Source organism: Pygocentrus nattereri, chromosome 20 (genome assembly GCF_015220715.1).
Source record: "Pygocentrus nattereri isolate fPygNat1 chromosome 20, fPygNat1.pri, whole genome shotgun sequence".
Taxonomy (NCBI): domain Eukaryota; kingdom Metazoa; phylum Chordata; class Actinopteri; order Characiformes; family Serrasalmidae; genus Pygocentrus; species Pygocentrus nattereri.
The window spans coordinates 6,811,216-6,833,556 of NC_051230.1; the positions used below are offsets into that span (position 1 = coordinate 6,811,216).

The 22,341-nt window shown below is 41.8% G+C and overlaps 1 protein-coding gene across 1 annotated transcript in view; it reads left to right on the top strand.

Annotated features, from left to right (window-relative positions):
- Nucleotides 1-22,341, top strand: part of si:ch211-102c2.8 (trichohyalin) — a 41,103-nt gene that overhangs the window by 3,748 nt on the left and 15,014 nt on the right. Inside the window, exons 4-23 of the mRNA XM_037531818.1 lie at nt 192-252; nt 2,916-3,038; nt 3,125-3,300; nt 3,941-4,058; nt 4,731-4,856; nt 6,062-6,169; nt 7,590-7,668; nt 8,364-8,511; nt 11,547-11,630; nt 11,801-11,913; nt 12,856-12,982; nt 13,144-13,269; nt 15,268-15,393; nt 15,466-15,654; nt 17,406-17,468; nt 17,553-17,648; nt 18,807-18,908; nt 19,065-19,202; nt 19,347-19,454; nt 19,551-19,783. Coding sequence (XP_037387715.1) covers nt 192-252; nt 2,916-3,038; nt 3,125-3,300; nt 3,941-4,058; nt 4,731-4,856; nt 6,062-6,169; nt 7,590-7,668; nt 8,364-8,511; nt 11,547-11,630; nt 11,801-11,913; nt 12,856-12,982; nt 13,144-13,269; nt 15,268-15,393; nt 15,466-15,654; nt 17,406-17,468; nt 17,553-17,648; nt 18,807-18,908; nt 19,065-19,202; nt 19,347-19,454; nt 19,551-19,783 — 2,444 coding nt within the window. The remainder of the gene's footprint in view (nt 1-191; nt 253-2,915; nt 3,039-3,124; nt 3,301-3,940; nt 4,059-4,730; nt 4,857-6,061; nt 6,170-7,589; nt 7,669-8,363; nt 8,512-11,546; nt 11,631-11,800; nt 11,914-12,855; nt 12,983-13,143; nt 13,270-15,267; nt 15,394-15,465; nt 15,655-17,405; nt 17,469-17,552; nt 17,649-18,806; nt 18,909-19,064; nt 19,203-19,346; nt 19,455-19,550; nt 19,784-22,341) is intronic.

Sequence of the window (22,341 nt, forward strand, 5' to 3'; positions counted from 1 at the left end):
TAACAATAACTTTAGTTAGTCCCTAGCTCAGTTCTTGGGGCTGCATAGAGCTCAACAGAGAATAAGTAAATGAGCAGATCTGTGAATATGATCTTTTTAATGATTTTTGTCTGTTGTAATATTACTGATAATTACAGCACAACAGACCTTAATTCTATAGTTTAACCCTTTAAAATGTGTTATGTCTTTAGACTCACAGTCATGGCCAAGTGAATGGAGGCAAGAGCAAGACGGAGGCTGTCCTGGGTGCAGGTAAACCCGGATTATTTCAGAAACAAATAACTAAACACTGCTTATACGTTAAAGGGGAATTCTGCTGACTGAATAAAATTTTTGCAAAATCAAACTGTTCAGAGGTAACCAAAGTTATTCACAGTGGTGGGATGTCAAATGTGCCGTTCAAGAGAAACAAGTGGTGGTAGGAACTAGACATCTGAAGAGTTCACTGCCTCTGAAATCTCCATCACACAACATTATTATATGAAATATTTGGGAATATGCCGCCTGATGTCTGAGACATTGAGTCCGTTTACATGCACTCAATAATCCGATAACTGCAGAAGGTCAACAAGCAAAGTTTATTTATATAGCGCTTTTTACAACAGGTGTTAGCAGCTACAGAACAATCGGTATTACAGAAAGGAAAAGATAAATCCGGGTCCAAGCCCCCATGAGCGTCGCCAGTGGCGACAGTGGCAAGGAAAAACTCCCTAAAGAGGAAGAAACCTTGAGAGGAACCAAGACTCAGAAGGGAAACCCATCCTCCTCTGGATAGCAAACATTGTTAGTATATAGTATTATAGTACAAAGTGGAAAAAACAGGTGGGCACTGGTTAATTTAATTAGTTTATAATTAGCAGCAGCAGCATCTGAGGGTGAGGACTGCACAGTGTTGTACAGCAAGAAGCTACTGTCAGATTTTGTCAGTAATCCGATCAATGCCTTTCCATACACTTGAGTAATCAGATAATGGGAAAACTATGGATCCACTGGAGTCAGACAATAATCGGATTTCTGCTTTGCAACCAGCCTGTAAACTCATAGAAGACGACGTGACGTAAACATAATGTAAAACTCAAACTTCATGGCACAGCTTTTTTTTCTGAAACTATGAACATACATCATGTGGAAGATGAAGAACATTTAAATCCTTTATTTCGTTAAGCATGTAGTGGTTTGAACATCAATAAGAACATGTTTTGCTGCGTCTCATGGCAACATCCATCCATCCATCCATCCATTTTCTAAGCCGCTTCTCCGTCAGGGTCACGGGGGGTGTGCTGGAGCCTATCCCAGCAGTCTTCGGGCAAAAGGCAGGATACACCCTGGACAGGTCACCAGTCCATCGCAGGGCAGACAGACACACACACCCAGGGGCAATTCAGCATCTCCAATTGGCCTGACTGCATGTCTTTGGACTGCGGGAGGAAACCGGAGAACCCGGAGGAAACCCACGCAGACACGGGGAGAACATGCAAACTCCACACAGAGAGGAACCCGGTCACCCGGCCGGGGAATTGAACCTAGGCCCTCCTTGCTGTGAGGCGATAGCGCTACCCACCACGCCACCATGCCACCCCTCATGGCAACACTTTTTGCTTATTTCCGGTACCGCGATCTGTTTTTGCACATGCACAGACTGAGAAATCCGAAAGAAATCAGAGTTCACATGCACAGAAATCTGATTACTGAGCTAAAATCCAGCTCTTTTTATTGGATTTCTTATTCGGATTTCTAGACCTTATTCCGATCTAAGAAACTGGATTATGCTGTTTAGATGACCTTGTGAATAATCAGATAACTACAGAAATCCACCTGTGAGCAGATTGTTGAGTGAATGTAAACACATTCTGTTTTATGATAGTTTTGAAATATATTTTTGCCCTAAAACCAGTTTTATAATCCATTCATGTTGGAGATGTACATGCAAAGCACTGTAGGGCAAAATAGAGATTTTGGCCTAGAATGTTTTTGTTTTGTTTTTTTAATGCATTAATGGCAGAGATCTACATGCAGAGTGTTGTAAGACAAATAGACCCCAAAGAAAACATATTTTTGTCATATTTACAACTATTTTACCATCTTCAAAATTACACATAAAACACTTGGCCATTTTACATTTATGGCATTTGACAGACGCTCTTATCCAGAGTGATATCAATTGTTTTACGCAGGAAGGCCAAGGTGGTATTAGGAGTCTTGCCCAAGGACTCTTATTGGTATGGTGTAGGTTGCTTACCTTGGTGGGGGCGTAGAAGGCAAAGGTGTTATCCACTACACTATCCAACCCCCATACCAACCTTAGTTTTGGATACTAAATAAAATAGATATATTTGCACTGTAGACATTGTGGACATCACCACCATTATTCAATGGGCCTTTAACCCTCTGGGGTCTAAGAGCATTTTCTCTATTTGTGCACATCTTCTTAAATTCTTAAAGGCTTATAACACGATACTCATATGCCTCATATCAAAATGCTCCGTTAACTTCATCTCACACTATCTCACATGCGTCTCCGATGTGGATGGAATGATGAATGAACGGTTTCCTGCGTGATGGGTCAGTCCTTAGTGATTTCCTGAGTGTCCATTCGCCTGTTTCACCCAAAACGTAAACAGAAACACAAATCCACCAATTACACACCATGAAAGGCAGATGACGTGTATCTCTGCCCCTTATTATAGCCTCATAACTCTCTGAGTCACATATGATCTCATGATCACAGGCGAGTTCGAGGACACCAGAGCGTTAATGAGATGAGTGTTACTATACATGGAAAACTCTGAAATAAATAGTGTTGGGTTGCAGGACTGGTGTTGAGAACCATTCCAGTATGTTCTCTCTTGCCTTTTAAAAAATGTGACACATGAAGTTCCTCTGAATTTGTGTTTTGCTTGCTTGCTGTCTTTCAGTATCTCTCAACAGGAGTAACTCTGCGAGTAAAGACACTGGCCTGGGCAGCACTGTCCCTTCCACCAATAAAGCCACCTCTACCCCGGATGGGTCCAATTCAGATCATCCAGATCTGTCCCTAGGTAACATCACAGACTGCTGATGTTCCGGCCACGTATCCAATGCTGCCTGTAATTCTAACCTGCTGTGTGTTTTTCTTTGGTCACAGTGGAGGTCAGCAGAGGCAGGATGGAGCCAGCTGGGCAGCAACAGGACATCAATGAGGAGCATATTGGATTGTGTACAACCCCCTCGTGGCAGACAGGGAGAGCTAGAGGATCTTGGGACTCCAAGAGTGAGCAGTGTCTCTGGAGGTTGGAAAAACTGCTGGGGAGTAGCACTAAGGTATATAATAATAATAGCAATAACAATAATAATAATAATAATAACAATAATTATAATAGTAATAATAATATAAACTGCAAGCCCTCATGTTCTAACATTTTTTTGTTTTATGCTCTGTGGAAAAATAGACAGATTAGAGAAATCTGGTTGTTTAGATATATATTTAGATATATTTTCCACTGTATTTTGAAGTGTACAGTCATATGCAAAGGTTTGGGCACCCCTGTCGATTTACTGCACTGCAGCAGTGCTGGATCAGACACACACTAGCACACCACCACCACATCAGTGCTGAGAATAATCCACCACCCAAATAGTACCTGTTCTGTGAGGGTCCATGGGGTCCTGACCACTGAAGAACAGGGTAAAAGGGGGCTAATAAAGTATCAGAGAAACAGATGGACTGCAGTCTGTACTTGTAGAACTACAAAGTGCAGCTATACAGTAAGTGGAGCTGATAAACTGGACAATGATTGTAGAAACAAGGCTCATAATGTTATGCCTGATCGGCGTGTATGGTTTCTAAGACCTATATTGTTGTTTATATAATCGTTTATGCTGTGCTCTGAAAAACACAGAACTAACAGGACATTATATACAATGCAAAAAAAACAGATATGATAGTAAAACTAACATACAGCAGGTAGGAGTGAAGGAGCAGGAGGTGGAAGAGGAGGACAGCGTGTGCACAGAAGACTTCAGCGCAAGATTCAGAGAGGAGATGCTGGAACCTCAAGAGCCGAATGCGGGTGGAGCAGGTAGCCTGATCTCTAGTTGATTTAGTGGTGTTTCCTATTATGGTTTAGATGAGGAGCGAAGTGAAGGGATCTTAATATAAGGGCAACTTCTCCCCACAGTCATGATCAGAAAGACACAAGCAGCTGCATAGCCTTGATAGCTTTGATTTACATTTACAGCATTTAGCAGATGCTCTTATCCAGAGCGACTTACAAGAAGTGCTTTGTCTGTCTAGAGAAAGTATCTTTGCTAGTTACCAATGGGTTAGAGAGAAAGCCGGTCCTGAGCTCAGATACTGCTAGAAATAAAAAGGAACAGCGTTAAACACAGAGCAGCGCCATACAATACATTTCAATAAGTGCAGTACAATACATTACAATCAATGCTTAACTCAGTGCTCATTTAAGTGCTGTATAAAGAGATGAGTCTTCAGTCTGCGTTTAAAGACAGCGAGAGACTCCGCTGTACGGACAGCCAGTGGGAGTTCGTTCCACCACCTGGGTGCCAGTACAGAGAACATAACTGTATTGAGTTGAATTAACAACAGTCTACCTGTAGGAGGCAGCAGAACCTCAAATAGAGAAGTAGAGCACAAATTCCTCTTTATAAGGCCTGACAATTTATCTAATGTTGGATGTTTAGATCTTTGAGAGACTTGAAAATCACACGGGCTTCTGTATTTATTTCCTCAGGCAATGTTTCAGATGCTGCCGTCATCAGCAGCAGCGACACCGGACGCCTAATTCAATCACAGATCATCCAGAACCAGAACACAGTCCAGAATCTCAGGGGAACGTCATGCACCAGACACCTTGCAGGTATCTCACGTGTCTCGAGTAAAGGGATGGTGAGATCGGCCGCAGGCTGGGCAGGCAGCAGCGGTAATGTGGTCACTGTACTGGACTGTAGTGGTGAAGACGGAGCTGAGCTATAAGGCAAAGCTCTCTGTGTACTGGTCGGCCTACATCCCAACCCTCAGCTATGGTCATGAGCTGTGTAGAATGACCGAAAGAATTAGATCACGAATACAAGCAGCAGAAATAAGCTTTCTTCGCAGGGAGGTGGGCTATACTCTACTTGGTAGGGTGAGGAGCTCGGTCATCCAGGACTAAAGACTTAGTGAAGATTTTACGCACAAACTTATGTATAAACTTATGTGAAGCTGAGGCAACACAGTCCTGATCTGGAGACTATGTCTGTGTTTACGTCTAATAAATGGTCATGACTGTTTCAGCTGCATGAAACCATACAAATGTTGTAAGTGGACCCTAAGATGAAAAAAAAAGTTAGAAAAATTTGTACAGGCCCCCCTGCGATGGACCGGCAACCTGTCCAGAGTGTTTCCTGCCATCCGCCCAATGATCGCTGGGATAGGCTCCAGCTCCCAAAGCGACCCAGAAGGATTAAACGTGTGTGTGTGTGTGTACAGGCCCGTTTGTAAAAGAGAGAAAAGATAAAAATGACAGATAAACAAAAAGCCAGTAAATGTTACTGAAACATATGTTCGTTCTAAGTATAATTCTAGGAATGGACTGATTCTAATGCAGTATTAAATTAGTGTCCTTTAAGATGGATATTAAGTCAGAGTCCTTAGTGCCTGCCCTGCGATGGACTGGCGACCTGTCCAGGGTGTATCCTGCCTTCCGCTCGATGACCGCTGGGATAGGCTCCAGCACCCCCCGTGACCCTGAGGGCGAAACTGCTTAGAAAATGGATGGATTAAGTCAGAGATTAAAAAAACATTTCATTCTTTTATTTAAAATGTTCAAAATAATTTCCAGAAAACTGAGCCCCTTCATAAAGATCTAACACGTTAGAGCAGGTACTGCTCTCTCACTCTGACTTTTAAAATAAAAGAAGCTTAACAAGGACATAAGACCCCTGACCCAAGCTTAGCTTTTCTAACTCAGTTTCATTCTTATGATGGAAAAGGTCTTTGTGTGCTTTAGTTAAACCTGCTGCATGATTTCCACCAGACAGTGGTGGATGAACAAATCCAAATATCTCTTTCATGCCTCTGTAGGAGTTCCCATGAGGAGTTTTGACTTGGTCACTATAGACAGCGATCTGGACTCGGTGCGCACAGAGCGAGTACGACAGCATCTACAGAGAACTCAAAACAACAGGACAGGTACTGAAGAAGTGTTTGTGTGTTTATGTGTGCGGATGGATTCACTGTAAAGCAGCCAGACTGCCTTATTTTATATGTTGAAATTTCATGTTATGAAATATATAGAAATTTGACCTCTGCATTTAATCCATCCGTGCAGTGAGACCCCACATACACACTAGGGGGCAGTGAGCACACTTGCCTGGAGAGGTAGGCAGCCTTATCCACAGCGCCCAGGGAGCAGTTGGGGGTTAGTTAGGTGCTTTACTGAAGGGGACTTGAGCGTGTTGGCTCAGGGGATCTCGAACCGGAGATCGAACCCGGGGACTGAACCCATCACAGGGCTGGTTCCCTAACCTCCAGCCCTTCACTGCCCCCAAATGTATGCTTGTTTCTGTTAACCCAAAAAGTTTTTGAAAAATGACAGCTTTAAGTTGCTTCGTCACTGTAGCCCTCTCGTTAAAACACAACTTTTTTTTTTACTCAATTATCTCCCGAATTTAGTCGTCTCCATTTCCACTCGCTAGTTAGGACTCTTTCGAAGCGAAAGCGCAACCACATCTTTTCAAACTGCCACTCACGCAATGTCACTGTACAGCCAAACGTGCTCGGAGGAAAGCGCCAACCACCAGTTCTGTTACATCAACTAACAGGCGCCTGCGCTGAGTAGCATCGCATTGAGTGATGGGGGACGAAGGGGGCCATCCTACCCAGCCAGAGAGAGCGAGGCCAATTTTGCTCTCTAGGACTCCCGGCCACAGTTGGCTGTAGCATCACCAGAGATCGAACTCTCCATCTCCCGGTGACAGGGTCATCGCTTAGACGGTTGAACCACTTGGGAGCCCGAAGCACACCTTTTAAATGGTAAGAGGTTAGACCAGGCAAGTCAAGCAGGGGACCCTCTGGGCAAAAGTGCTGTGGAGTTTAGCATTTACCCTCATCTGTCACCCTGAATTCCATTAATGAAAGCCTGGCTAATGAAGTCTGGCTAATGAAGTCTGCCCTGAAGTCTGCCGTTTTGACCCGCGAGGACTGGAGCCTGACACATGTGGGTTAGATTGATTGGTAAAATTTTGCTTCAGCTGGGAGTGTTTGAGCGAGGGATGTCAGTAACGCACTGTCATTGTGTGATTCCTTGCTGGATGAATAATATAACAGGTAATTTTACTATTATACAGATATAACCAAAGTTTTACTCTGTGTTCACTTGGATAGTCTTTCTAACTGTTTTTTTTCCCATTGGCAAATATTGAACTTTTTCTAGGATTCTATCCATTTGATCATGATAAATATTAAACATGTTGACTTAATTCAAGATGCTTTCAGATGTTTCATGCCAAGATATGGTTGTCATTATCATATAGTGCACTGTTTGTGTGAAGTATGCATAGTACAGCATACCTGGCTCTGAAACTCTCTGCTCTATCATGTAAAATTACAGCACTGGAGACGTTCGTACAGAGTGGATCCTGCGCAAGAAGACTAAAAAACACACAACGATCTGAAAACCAAACACTCAGGTAGTTGCTATCAATAGTATGAAATACACTCACTGGCCACTTTATTAGGTACACCTGTTCAATTGCTTGTTAACACAAATAGCTGATCAGCCAATCACACGGCCACAACGCAGTGCATTTAGGCATGTAGAGGTGGTCAAGACAACTTGCTGAAGTGCAGACCGAGCATCAGAACGGGGAAGAAAGGGGATTTAAGGGACTTTGAACGTGGCGTGGTTGTTGGTGCCAGACGGGCTGGTCTGAGCATTTCAGAAATTGCTGATCTGCTGGGATTTTCACACACAACCATCTCTAGGGTTTACAGAGAACGGTCTGAAAAAGAGGAAATATCCAGTGAGCGGTCAGTTGTGTGGACGAAAATGCCTTGTTGATGTGAGAGGTCAGAGGAGAACGGGCAGACTGGTTCCAGATGATAGAAAGACAGCAGTAACTCAAATAACCAACCAGAATCTCTGAGGAACGTTTCCAACACCTTGTTGAAAGTCTGCCACGAAGAATTAAGGCAGTTCTGAAGGCAAAAGGGGGTCCAACCTTTTACTAGCAAGGTGTACCTAATAAAGTGGTCGGTGAGGGTATGTTTTTACTGAGCAGTGCAGACCCAGTCAATAAATGTGAGGGCTAAATATTTATTGTATCTCCCTCCTTTTTTCTCTCTGTCCTTTCTTCCTTTCTCTCTGTATCTCTCTGCTTGTTAGCTCTGATGAGGAAGGAGCAGTTGGAGAAGAGAGCATTGAATGTGTAAGATGTTACAGGTCACTGAGAGGTAAAGGCAGCGTCCAGAGAAGAGAAAAAAAGTACCAAAGCAGGAGAAACAAGTCCACTACCTCAACACCCTCTACCACTGTAAGACACTGCATGCTCTTTCAGTACTGTGCAGAGTCAGACTCCACTCTTTATTTGTTTTATTTCCAGTCAAAATGGAAATTAAGGACAAGTGATTCATTTTTCAGGAGGTATTTTTAAGGAGACTAGAGGAAAAAAGAATTTGAAAACTGGAGTTGAAAAAATTATTATAAGATACAGAGAAATCTGAATGAGTTTGAGATTAATTGCACTATGAGGAGTAGAAAATGCAAACCAATTTCAATTAAAAGCCATTCTGACTGAAAATGAAATGACCGAAGGGTGGTCACTGATTTTTGCAGAATATTGTATGTATCAGAGATGGACAGTAACTAAGTAAATGTAATTAGTTCCTGTACTTAAGTAGTTTTTTCATGTATCTGTACTTTATTTAAGTTTTTCCATTCTGGGCGACTTTTTCCTTTCACTCCACTACATTTCAGAGTCTAATATCCGACTTTTTCCTCCTACATTTTGAGAAATCTGTCGTTCCTTTTGGTTTCTGTGTGTATAAAAACGTAACATGTCAAAACAAAAGAAGCGCAAAGCCAGAGCACCAATCAGGGCCCAGCGGTCACTTTGTTTAGAGCTGGTTTTGACCTGTTGGTCAGACCGACCCAGTGCAGCACGCGGTTCAACGTCAGCGCAGCAGCATAAAACTTTGGGAGAGTCTGTTCAACATAAATGATGAACTAACCTAACTTTGTGTAAATAGAGCTCAATATAGAAATATGTCCACATATGCAGTCGAGACTGACGCGGCTTTTTTCTGAATTTCTACAAACACCATTTCATTTTATAGTAAATGAGTTTGGGCTGGTTTATGTTTATGAACAGACGCCTACAGATCAACATAGTAAAGGAGCTCATCTGTGATCCTGAGTTTAAAGCCAGTTTTTATTCAACTTAAACTTGGAACTAAGTTGTAAATAAATCTGAAACTGAAACTTTGCTTGTGTGTAAAAAGTGATTTCAGAGCCACTCGGTTCTCCCTGATGGAAACTGTTTACCTTCAGTGTTTTGTGCTTCTGATCATTTTAATAGACGTCAGCGTCACTAATTAATGACGTTCTATTAAAAGACTGGTTTACCAAGAGAGACGCTGGAGGACTTTCACCTGAAATGAGTTCATGAAGCCAGTCTGGTTATAAAAATGATAACAGGACATCAGAGCCAGAATTACTCTTTTAGTACTTTTACTTTATACTTAAGTACATTTGAAGGTAAATACTTTAGTACTTTTACTTAAGTTGAGGTCTAGAGTAAGGACTTCTACTTTTACTGGAGTGATATTTTACTTTGGGGGTCTCTACTTTAACTCAAGTACATGATTTGTGTACTTCATCCACCACTGATATATATCCACATTTTAGATACAATATGCATAGTGATATTAATTTACAGGAGTGTTGATGTATGCAGTGAATCTGTGGTTAACACTGTAAAATACATATCGCTGTTGTTGGAAAAAAAACCTCGTATCTCCAAAATATTAACTTTACAGGAGAAGCCAAAATATACTTTACTTTTAATGTAAGTCCATTCATCATGAAATACTGAATAGTGGGCTGGAGTTTTGGGAACAAGCCCTGTGACCACAAGGTCTCCAGTTTGGTCCCAAGAGCCGACAGTACATGACTGAGGTGTCCTTGAGCAAGACTCCTAACCCCCAACAGCTCCCTGGGCGCTCTGGATAGGGCTGCCCACCGCTTCAGGCAAGTGTGCCCACTGCCTCCTAATGTGTTTGTGTTCACTAGTGTGTATGTGGTGTTTCACTGCCCAGATGGGTTAAATGCAGAGGTGAAATTTCCCTGTTGTAGGACTAATAAGGGTCACTTAATCTAATCTAAATTATGGCAAAAACTGAAAAACGGCAAAAATGGAGATGCAAGGTTTTGTCCCAACAGTCAGACATAGTGACATACATTGAAATGGTCTACATGATTCTATTAAAAACACTGATACCCCTTAAAGAAAGAAGTATGCACTGCGCTTGAAGCTTTGTCTTAATTATTCTTTCACCAGATGCTGTGGTCTTGTTTTGGCAATTGTAAGATCAAAAATGAAAGCAAATTATTGTTGACGTTACTTTTTTATGTCTGTATTTAGATGATCTGCAGCTCCACATACAGTCTTCTGTGAAAGTTTGAGCACCCCTGGTTAAATTGCATGCTTTGTTGAATCTCTAAGAGAATATAACTTAACACAACCGCCGCAGAGAATAAATATGACATTTTTTGTAATTATATATCACATTTTTTTCACATTTTATTGCCCAATTTCTACTTATTTGCTGAATGTAACATATTGGGAAATAAAGTATAAAATGCAGGAAAGTTTAGTCTTAAATGATGATAACTTGGTGCTTATGCTTTCAGCAGATGCTGCAGTCTTGTTTTTTGCAGTTGGACTTCTATAAATGAATGAAAAGCAAATGAATGTTGGCACTTCTGTACAGAGCCCTGCTGGTGAGGTCCCATATAAATAAAAATAATATATAAAGATAATTAAGTTGTGGCTTCACCTTATTAAGGTGTGGGATGTGGGAACAAGATCCTAATGCATGGCCAGGACTTAGTAAGGCATGGGAATGAGATAATTAAGTCGTGGCCACAACTTAGTTAGGTGTGGGAACAAGATCATTCCTTAATAAGTCATGGTCATGCATTAGGATCTCGTTCCCACGACTTACTAAGTTGTGGCCATGCATTATTTTTACTTAGACAGGATGTCACCGTATAAATAAAAATAAAGTGTGGCCTCGCCTTATTAACGCGTGGGAACAAGATAAATAAGTCATGGCCACGATTTAATAAGATGTCTTAGTTATCTTGTTCCCATGCCTTACTAAGTTGTGGCCATGCATTTTTTTTATTTATACAGGATGTCACCAGCAGGTATTAAAAATGTATAGTGGTGCAAAAATCACATTACATATTGTAATGTGAAACTTAATGTATGCGTGTGTGTGTGTGTGTGTGTGTGTGTGTGTGTGTGTGTGTGTGTGTGTGTGTGTGTGTGTGTGTGTGTTTCAGAGCAAAGAAAAACAGGATGACAAACTCAGAACAGAATCCAATGACATGGAACTGTCGCTTGTTGGACTTCAGCAGCAAAAAGCGGTACATCCATGTCCTCCGTTCTGTTATTCATCACTGTTCTCATTAGAAAGGTGGGCGTTCACAGTGGCTGATTGTAAGCACAGCTGGGCGATGTTTGGTGAGGTGTGTGAGGTGCAGTTGTGTTTTTAATGAGAAGTGTGTGGTGTAAAGTTGTATTTTTCTCTCTGAAGACTGCGGTGAGGGTAGTGGAGAGACTGAGGGAGGAGGTGGAGGAAGCGGAGAGAGAGAGACACACACTGCAGCTCTGCGTCACTCAAACCAGAACTCACGCTCAGCTCCTCCGGTACACGGCACCATCACCTATAGCTACATATTCTCCAGCTCAGCTCATCTCAATTCAACTCAACTTTGTCATCTAATACATATACACACATAAAGTATGACATATAGTCTTTCCTTTGCCTGCAGTGCAACAGATTACTGATCATATTACAACTACACAATGCATAAATTAGGGTGCACTGTCAGTCCCGCAGAACAGACAAGCACACTATAAACCTGCGGAAGTTAGCAGAACTGAGAATAATATATGCCATTTCTTCAATATACTATTTAAGCAAGTACCTCGAACGTCAGAAGATTGTAGTGTGGTAGATGTGGTGACACACCTGATGTAATTGCATAAACATTACATAACAATTATTGAGAAAGGTGACACAGTTATTGTAAATCAGCATATTTATTCCCATATTTATTCACATTCAGTATTGAGTCATTTTAATTAAACATTTACAGTAAATTCAGCCCAACATTACATGAGTGATTACTTAAGCATTTTGTGGCAGATGATAAAACTAAATCAAAATATAAATAAGAATAAAAGGATATACTTTTACTTTCATTTTTACTTTACTTTTACTATATTAATATTTGTGCTTCACTGACAGCCTCAAAATCATCAAATGATTAGAATCACCCATTTCAGAGGATTCCACCACACTAGACCACCTCCGGGGCAGTCATGGGCTGGAGGTTAGGGAACTAAGCTCCAGCTACTAATAAGCTACTTTAACTCCAGCGTTTAAGACCATTTATTGTTAAAACTGTGTCAGAACAATCAGCAGAGCTTTATTTTACTTTTACAGCCAATGAGGATTATTTTATTTTTACTTAAGAATCTAATTCTGCCGTGGAGCCGCAACAGGGGGGTAAAAGAGCCACATGTGGCTCCGGAGCAGCTTGTTGCCAACCCCTGTGTAGGCTCACCTTCATATGTGTGTTGCAGGAGTGAGCTACACAAACTCCAGGCTGAGAGGGACTTGTGTGTGAAGGAGTTCAGGGCCCTACAGGAGGACCAGGCTGCCTTACAGAGACACACAACCGCTTGTTACTACGCCTCCAGTCCTCACAAGGTACTGTAGAGTTGGATTTTTCTGAAGCCTCTGTTTGTCCAATCACATCGACAGAAATTATTCTATTTGATTTCATCTGCTATTTTTATTCTTATTCATTGTCCCTTCCCTAACACCCCCCCCCCTTCCATCCATCCTTCACTCCCTCATTTCTTTCTTAGCGTATGAACAGCAGCTGTGTGTCTGTGTTGGAGAGGGAGGAGATGGAACGTCTGCTGGACAGCACCAAATCAGAGCTGTTCTCAGAACAACGGCGGTTCAGGAAGAAACTGGACTCCGTTCAGGAGGTACCACTCAACCTCAGCAAACGTAGAACAAAAGTAAACGAAACAATAGTTAGAGCAAAGCAAGGCCTTCGGTAAAAGCTTACAGCCCTAATTTGTTACAGTTGCTAAATTTTTACAAAATTTACCATTTTAATTTTAAATTTTTAAAATCATATCGTATTTAAAACAAACCGAACAATTCTGACTCTGTAAGTTTCCCTATAAAACAGCATTTCACACTAAATATGACTTTCTAAATGTCTTTGTTTAGGTCTTAGTTCATAAATTATGCAGAAAGTTTGAAAAGCTATTTGAATTCCCGCTTTAAATAAGGAAAATTGTATACAAAATAAGATAAAATAATAAAATGACAATAGCAATGTTAGAATGTACTTATAGCAATCTCAAAATACGAAGTGTGAAATACAGTATGTTTCCAAAAGTATTCGCTCTTCTGTCTTCACACGCATATAAACTTGAGTGAGATCCCATTCTTATACCATAGGGTTTAATATGGTGTCGGCCCACCCTTTGCAGCTACAACAGCTTCAACTCTTCTGGGAAGGCTTTCCACAAGGTTTAGTGTGTGTTTATAGGAATTTTTGACCGTTCTTCCAGAAGCACATTTGTAAGGTCAGACACTGGTGTTGGATGAGAAGGCCTGTCTCACAGTCTCCGCTCTAATTCATCCCAAAGGTGTTCTATCAGGTTGAGGTCAGGACTCTGTGCAGGCCAGTCAAGTTCTTCCACACCAAACTCGCTCATCCATGTCTTTATGGACCTGCTTTGTGCACTGGTGCACAGTCATGTTGGAATAGAAAGGGGCCGTCCCCAAACTGTTCCCACAAAGTTGGGAGCATGAAAAACAACCCCACACATTAACCCCCCCCCACCAAACTTCACACTTGGCACAATGCAGTCAGACAAGTACCGTCTCCTGGCAACCGCCAAACCCAGACTCATCCATCGGATTGCCAGACGGAGAAACTTGTTTGGTCACTCTAGAGAACACGTCTCCACTGCTCTAGAGTCCAATGGCGGCGCTTTACACCACTGCATTCATTGCGCTTGGAGATGTAAGGCTTGGATGCAGCTGCTCGACCCATTCCATGAAGCTCTCTACGCTGTTCTTGAGCTGATCTGAAGGCCACGCGGAAGTTTGGAGGTCTGTAGTGATTGACTCCGCAGAAAGTCGGTGACCTCTGTGCACCATGCCCCTCAGCATCCGCTGACCGCTCTGTCATTTTACGTGGCCGACCACTTCGTGGCTGAGTTGCTGTCGTTCCCAATCGCTTCCACTTTATAATCCCACTGACAGTTGACTGTGGAATATTAAGTAGTGAGGAAATTTCACGACTGGACTTGCTGCACAGGTGGCATCCGATCACGGTACCACGCTGGAATTCACTGAGCTCCTGAGAGCGACCCATTCTTTCACTAATGTCTGTAGAAGCAGTCTGCAGGCCTAGGGGCTCGGCTTTATACACCTGTGGCCATGGAAGTGATTGGAACACCTGAATTAAATTATTTTTAATGGGTGAGTGAATACTTTTGGAAATATAGTGTATATTCACTAGACATAAAATGATTTACTGTATTTTTTGTAAGTAGTTTGCTTCTTTAGTTTTGCATTGAAGTTATAAGGATAACATAGCTAACAATAACAGAGACATAAGTGCACACATTAGCACTGCAAACTGCACACCTAAATCACCATATACATGCTTCAAACTGTGTTTATGTGTTAAATTATACCTAATACTCTTTTTCATTACCCAAAACAAGTCTATCAACTATCTCCTGTACTCCAATGTGGTGTTGATGGGAGGTTTACAGTCCTCACTTTTCATAGAGGTTTGATTGAGCTTTGAGTGAGGAGTCATTGATGTATTAAAGTATTTTTATAGTATACTTGAAAAATGTTCTTCACAAAACATCTGTGTTTTTCCCCACTGCTGTCCATCTTTTCTCTTTCCTCTTCCTTTTTCTGTCTGTCTGTCACTCCTCCCTTCCTCTCAGAGACTAGAGGAGGTGACTCAGGAGCTGGAGCAGAGGGAGGAGGAGAGCAGGAGCCTCAGAGAGAAATGCTCCGAGCTGGAAGAGAAACTGACCGCAGCCATCAAACACAGGGACGAGCTACAGCAAGTAGGTCTCTCTCTCTCTCTCTCTCCGTCTCTCTCTCTCTCTCTCTCTCTCCCCCTTATTCGTGTGTTTCAGTCTGTACAGAGTGAACGAGTAGAGCAGGGGGACAGGCTGGGGGCTCTGGAGAAGATCATTGCACAGAAGGAGCTGCTCCTGCTGGGCATACAGGAGGAGAAGAGCTCCCTTCAGACAGAGCTCACTGCCGTCAGAGAGGAGAACAGGGCTAAGCTCACAGCAGCACTGGCACAAGCACGGAAAGAGAAGGTACTAACGAGAAGAGAGTGAATGAGTTCAGAGTGAAGGTCAGTTTAAGTGCATCAATTTTGCACTTTAGAGTCAATTATAATCCATTAAAATAAAGCTCATCAAAGTCAAAGTCAAAAAAATCATGTTGTCTGCATTTTTAAACAAACAAATCCTTTTGTTTTTATTATCTGTATTTCACTAGAAGCTTTCTCCAGTCACAACTATACCAAAACTGCAGAATTGAAACAAAGAAATTGTAATGACATTTGAAATGTAAAATGTGTTATGTGAATAATTACATAAATAATTTCCTCCAGAATTGTAATTTATTCTACACTATTCTATATTTTTGTGTTTTATTTTTCCCTGAGGTCCAGTTATAATATAAAATGTATGATTTTTATGTCACACAAACAGTCAGAATAAATGTTTACATTTTCCAACCTCTCTTAATCTAATCTTATTCAAATTAGTTTAATTAATTATCTAATAAATCTAATAGTATGGAGCCCTGCTGGTGACATCTGGCATAAATAAAAATAATGCGTATTAACGCGGGGGAACGACATCCCAATGCATGGCCACAGCTTAGTAAGGTGTGAGAACACGATAATTGAATCATGGCCACTACTTAGTGAGGCATGGGAACGAGATCATGCCTTATAAAGCTGTGGTCAAGGTTCAATTATGTCATTTCCACACCTTACTAAGTCTTTGCCACGCATTAGGATTTTGTTCCCATGCCTTACTAAGTCATGGCTGTCTTAAGTATCTCATGCCTACACTTTACTAAGTCGTGGCCACACATTATTTTTATTTATGCAGGATATCACCAGCAGGGCTCCGCATTTTAGAAATAAGCCTTCAAAATGTATACATGCAAATGAGCTCTGTTCTGATTGGCTGCCACATTGCGCATCTCATTCAAAAAGCAGCCTAAGCTAAAATACTCCTTATAACTTCAGTGTGAATGAGTGGGGCTAAAATGCTGTAGGCTGAATAGAGGATACATGTAAATACACAGATTTTTGTGACATCACAAAACAAATTAAAAACAGACTGGTCTCTATCTTAAGTTCCATATACGGAACTGTATGGACTGTATGAGTAGAACACTTTGAAAGTTTACCCTTGTTAAATGTTTACATACTACATCCATCCATGCTGGAGCCTATCCCAGCAGTCTTCGGGCGAAAGGCAGGATACACCCTGGACAGGTCGCCAGTCCATCGCAGGGCAGACAGACACAGACAGTCACTCACACATTCACAACAAGGGGCAATTTAGCATGTCCAATTGGCCTGACTGCATGTCTTTGGACTGCGGAGAACCCGGAGGAAACCCACGCAGACACGGGGAGAACATGCAAACTCCACACAGAGAGGACCCTGTTCGCCCGGCCGGGGAATCAAACCCAGGCCCTCCTTACTGTGAGGCGACAGCGCTACCCACCACGCCACCATGCCGCCCTCACATACTACGTCAAACTCTTTTATTTCGAAAACAGTGGAAAAATGTTGGTTTTCCAGTGTATAAGCCCTTTAAATCAAACTGAATCTAACTGAATTATGTCCTGCATTCTATAGTATCCACTGTATGCATTCTGCAGTCTGGATCATTGAACTGCGAATTGAAAGGCAGTATTAAGTAATTAATTAGCTATTGAGGAATAGCAGTTTCAGGGCTGCTCAACAGCAGGACATGTTTAACAGACGAATAACATGATGTATCTGAAAGTTTTGTGCATTTTTCGGTTTCTGTCTGTTCAGGAGGAGGAAACTGAGCGGCTGAAGGTTCAGTTGACTCAGACTCATGAGCACGAGCTACAGATGGTACAACACTGACACAGCACACATCACTACACCACAGATGGTTTCCACTGAGTGCTTACTTGTTACATGTGTCTGCATGTGCAGGTTCGTTCTCAGGGACATGAGTCCAAAGCAGAAGCCCTCAGAGAGCAAGCTCTTACCCACACTCGCAACACTGAGTCCCTACAGAGCTGCATTCAGGTCAGACCCCACACATCAGACAATTACGATATACAGACCATTTTAAAGGCACATTTAGCTGAAAATATCAAATTCCCCAAGTTTTGCTCCTTACTCGATTGGCCGAAGGATGTTTAGTATCTGAACACTGCAAAAGGGACATCTTGGCAAGTGATTAGGGAATATATCTCATATTTCTTAATCTGAGGTTATCTTAAGTAAATTATACAATCATTTGACTTAATTCTAGACTTATTTTAAGTAATTTTATTAATTGAATTGTTCTCAGTGTATTGGCAGATACTTCTGCTTGTTTTAGGCATATTTATTAAAATAAGCAAAATTATTTGCAGTAAATCATGATGATTTCGCTTAAAGGGGAATTCAACCATTTTTAAAAAGTGCATCATTTAAAATGTAAACCAAACCATCCAGAGTGGTCTCATGCGAAATGGTTAATCGCAGAGAAGCTTACAAGGTGGACTGGACTGTTGGTGATGATAGAAACCAGATGTCTGCAAAGCAAATGTAGTCATTTGATTAACTCTCCAAATCTGTCGGTGAACCTACACCTGTCCTCTGAGTTATTATGTGCTGATGTGTAAACACCACAGGCTTATCGGTAAACTGCTCAGTTGTGTTTTTAACTGTTTTGTACAGTAAAGGTATCTTACCCTTACTTGTTGAACATGGTTCTTATTGCTAATTATGTAATAGTAAATACTATAGACAGTAAATAAACAAAAATAAGCTTTCTTAAGCGTCTGATAAATATAATCCAACAAGTAAATGTCATCTAGCCACGCTGAGTGTATTTTATGTGATGCAGAATACGTTTTTTACTAAAATTAAATATTTTATCAATAAAATTGTATAAATATCCGGGCTTATATGTCAGTTAGTTTAGATTTCAGTTAGTAGACTTAGTATTAATATCGGTTCTTGGTATCGGCCAATACTATAGGATCAGGTATCAGTATCGGAAGGGAAATAGTGGTATCAGTGCATATCTAGTGTCCATTTGTCCATTTTTATACACAGCATCACGTCAGTTTCAAATACCAAACATGTCCTGGCTGACTGATTACATTTAGGGTTAACTGAAAATGGTGTAAATTAGATTTTTTTGCTGAATTAAAAAAAAGCCTCTGTCTTTTTCTTTCTCCTTTTTTGCTGTAGGTGAAGGAGCAGGAGGTGAAGAGACTGCAGGAGTCTCTTAAGCAACAGCAGGAGGTGCTAAGGAGGCGAGAGGTGGAGCTGAGAGGAGAGGCTCATGAACAGGTTCTCTTTCCCCACCAGAGCCCATAACAATGTCTCTCAATTCACTGCAATTCACAAAAACAATTCCTTAAGTTTTTTTTTTTTTAACTTCAGGAAAGTTGTAAAGACTGAGCTGAATTATCACTTTAATTAGTGGTGTTTTGGATGTGCTTCCAGGTGCAGAAGGCAGTGGAGCAAGAGCAGGGTAAGTTTGAGGAGCAGGTGCAGGACTTGGAGAGGAGATGGAGAGCAGATGTGGAGAGAGAGAGGAGGAATGCGTTGGCTCTGCAGAACAAGGTTCTGGAGATGCAGACGGTGAGGGAGATGAGAGTGATCAAATTCATTCATAGCCAAAATATTTTTCATCTGGTCTGATATTTCAGAAAAAGTTTACTCGCTCATGGCTGATTTCACATGTCTTTCATGCATCGTTTTTCTTTCTTTCTGTCTCCCTCTCAGCGGGTAGAAGAGCTGGAGAGTGAAGCATCTGTGCAGACGGTGAGGCTCAGAGCTCTGAGAGACGAGCACCAGGTGGAGTTACAGAGACTGAACAGGCAGCTGAAACAGGTGTGTAGTTTATAATGTTTAAATCTACATTGAGTTATTTTTGAATATAAAATAATCATCTGCCACTCAGTAACGGTGGTGTTGTGTTGTGGACAGGAGGCTGAGAGTGAGGCTGCACGTCTGAAACAAAGTGTGAAACAGTCAGAGAAGCAGCTCCAGGGCCTGAAATCGGCGCTTGCTGAGTGTGAGCGGGTCCACCAGGGGGCAGCAGAGAGACAGGAGTGGCAGAACTCAGCCTGGGTTCAGGATATACACACAGAGTGCATGTGTCTACAGGAGCTGCTCACACACAATGGCCTGAGTGTGGATACCAAACACCTCTCACACAGGTAAACTGATGGAACAGTTGTATACAGACGTGTAGGAATACCAAACATTGGCAACGTTTGCTTTCATCGTAGGGTTTCAGTCATGTGATTTTTCTGTTGTGGCCGCCATATTTAGGACAGAATTTATGGCTTCACTGCTCCGCACGAACGTAATTAAAGGTGAAAGATGGCTAAAATTGCTCACCTTACTTTGGAAGAGAAAAAACGTGCTCTCAGAAAAATCGATAAAATAGGCTGTGATCCTTACAGTTTCCTCCTGGTCCCACTTAAACTGGCAGAAAAGCTACCAAATTTGTGTTTTCCTCACATTTATATTTATGTCATACACAACCCCTCGCCCTACTCTGGAGAATCCCTCAAAGTGTAAGGGTCCAGCTGGCCCCACCTGCTGCCAGCAGAGGGTGACAGCAGCAAGGTGTCCAGCCTGCACCACCTGTGGCCAGCAGAGGGCGACGGTGGCAAGGAGACACAGACTAATTAGGCTCAACTCGACACACCTGCAGGCTCCACTACTTAAGGCTGCAGCAAACAGCAGTGTTTGTCACACCTTTGTAGAGGGGTGACCGGTACAGTACTTAGTTTAGGAAAAGAAAAGAGGACCACAAAGAGAACTTGTCCCAAAACTACTTAAAACCCACAAGAAGGCTTGAGCTACAAACTGGTCTAAGCCCTGTAAGAGGTTGTTTGCTCCAATAAGAGCAAACAAGTAACGTCTAAAGCCTGACTTCTCCTCGACATCTCAGAGGAAGGCATTTTTGTTTTCTCATCTTCTTTTATTTCACGATTATTGGTCAGATTTCATTTGAGAACACTGGTTTCAGCATCCCCTTTGTTTGACGGTCCCGCCTTTTCTCTTTTCCCTTCCTTGAGGTGCTTTACCTGTAGTTGCCTGTGCGTCCCAGTGGCGCAGCGGTAACTCCACGGACTGCCATTCCGCACAGCGGCGTTCGAACCTGGTTCTGGGTCACCTCATGTGCAACGTCACAAACACACTCCATTGCCCCAATAAATCTTACTCCTTTTTTTTCACTGGCTTTCATTTCTGCACTTGGGTCCACCTCCCCGCCATCCCGCAACAGTGTCTTTAAAGTACAAAAGCCCACCAGTTCTTCACATCAGGGTGGGTTAAGGATCCCATGGTGTTGTATAAAGAGAAGAAAAATCATCATCGTAGGAGCATAAGGCCACATCAGCTGTGAACAATTCTAGCCATTAGAGAACTCTTGCTAATGTTAACAGCCGAGAGATAAACAGTCGTCCCCCTAACGAAGCTGAAAACAGTCGGTATAACTTTACTCTCTGTTTCTGGAGATTTAAATGACGTTTGAATGGAGAAACATAAACGTTAAATATAAGGCTGAATGCCGTGGGTCGGAAAATGACGTCGTGGTTCGACAGACGTGACTTTGTAAGTTTGCTAGTGCGGTTAGCTCAGAGTTCAGTCTCCAGTCCTGCAACCCTGTAACTGTGGTTTGCCTGGTAAAAAAACCTTAATAATAATATTATTGGCAAATTAATCCTTTCTTGAGCTGAACGAGGTGTGAGCAGCAGAGAAACACTAAACTATGCAGTGCAGGGGCTCCAAGCCTGTAGTCTGAAAACAGTGAGTCTGTGTAGGTCTGTGTCTAGTCATTCTTAGCTTCTGTAGCATCTGGTGGGTGAATCTCTCACAAAGCACAGCCAATTGAAGGCACTGCATGGCGCAGTCACTGCCTGATTCGGTCCTCAAAGTGGCGGTGACTGTACAGTGTGATGTCATGCCAAACACATGAATAGTGCCTTAAGCTGTTGGTGTCAATCAGGCAAATGTAGTGTGCAAACTCTACGGTCCTGGATAGTTATTTTGGGTAACGGGATGGTAAGTTCCAAGGCGGCCTAACTATGTTACACTGAAATGCCGCAGTACTGTATAACTAATTGGGGTAAAAGGTACTGGGTGGTTACCCATCATGAGAGAAACTGTATATAAAAAGTCTTACTGGTTCCTTTCTTTCAGGAAATCTTTGTACTTTGTGGTGTCATTTAACCCCTTATAACTTTCTTGAAGGTGTCTCTGATTTAATTTCCTGCAGAAACGTGTAATATTACATTAAAGCTTAGTGTATATTTGTCCTGACCACCTTGTTACTCCAAATTATTATGAGGTGTTTTAAGATGTCATTTATCACTTTATTAGCTAAAACCAGGTAATCTCTTCCATTTTAATCAATTAGACTGGCTTGGTACTTATTATCATTTACTCAAAATAATAACACAACACGTTGGAGATTGTACCCCACACTTTCTCAGTTAATATCTAGAACCTGTTTGGCATTTCACTGTAACTTCATTCAACAAAATGAACATAATCTAAGAACTTAACCAAAATGATTATCTAGAACTTTTCTGGTTAATACTTTGAACTTAAAAGTATGTTTTCTTTAATAAAGTAGACACAGGGAAGTGTGAGGGAAGTGTGCGTTCACAGTATATGAAAGTATACAGAAGATTTGGTGCAATCAGTTCTGAGCAACTTATCAGCAACCATAACATCATATTTAAGAGGTTTCAGCTGAGGT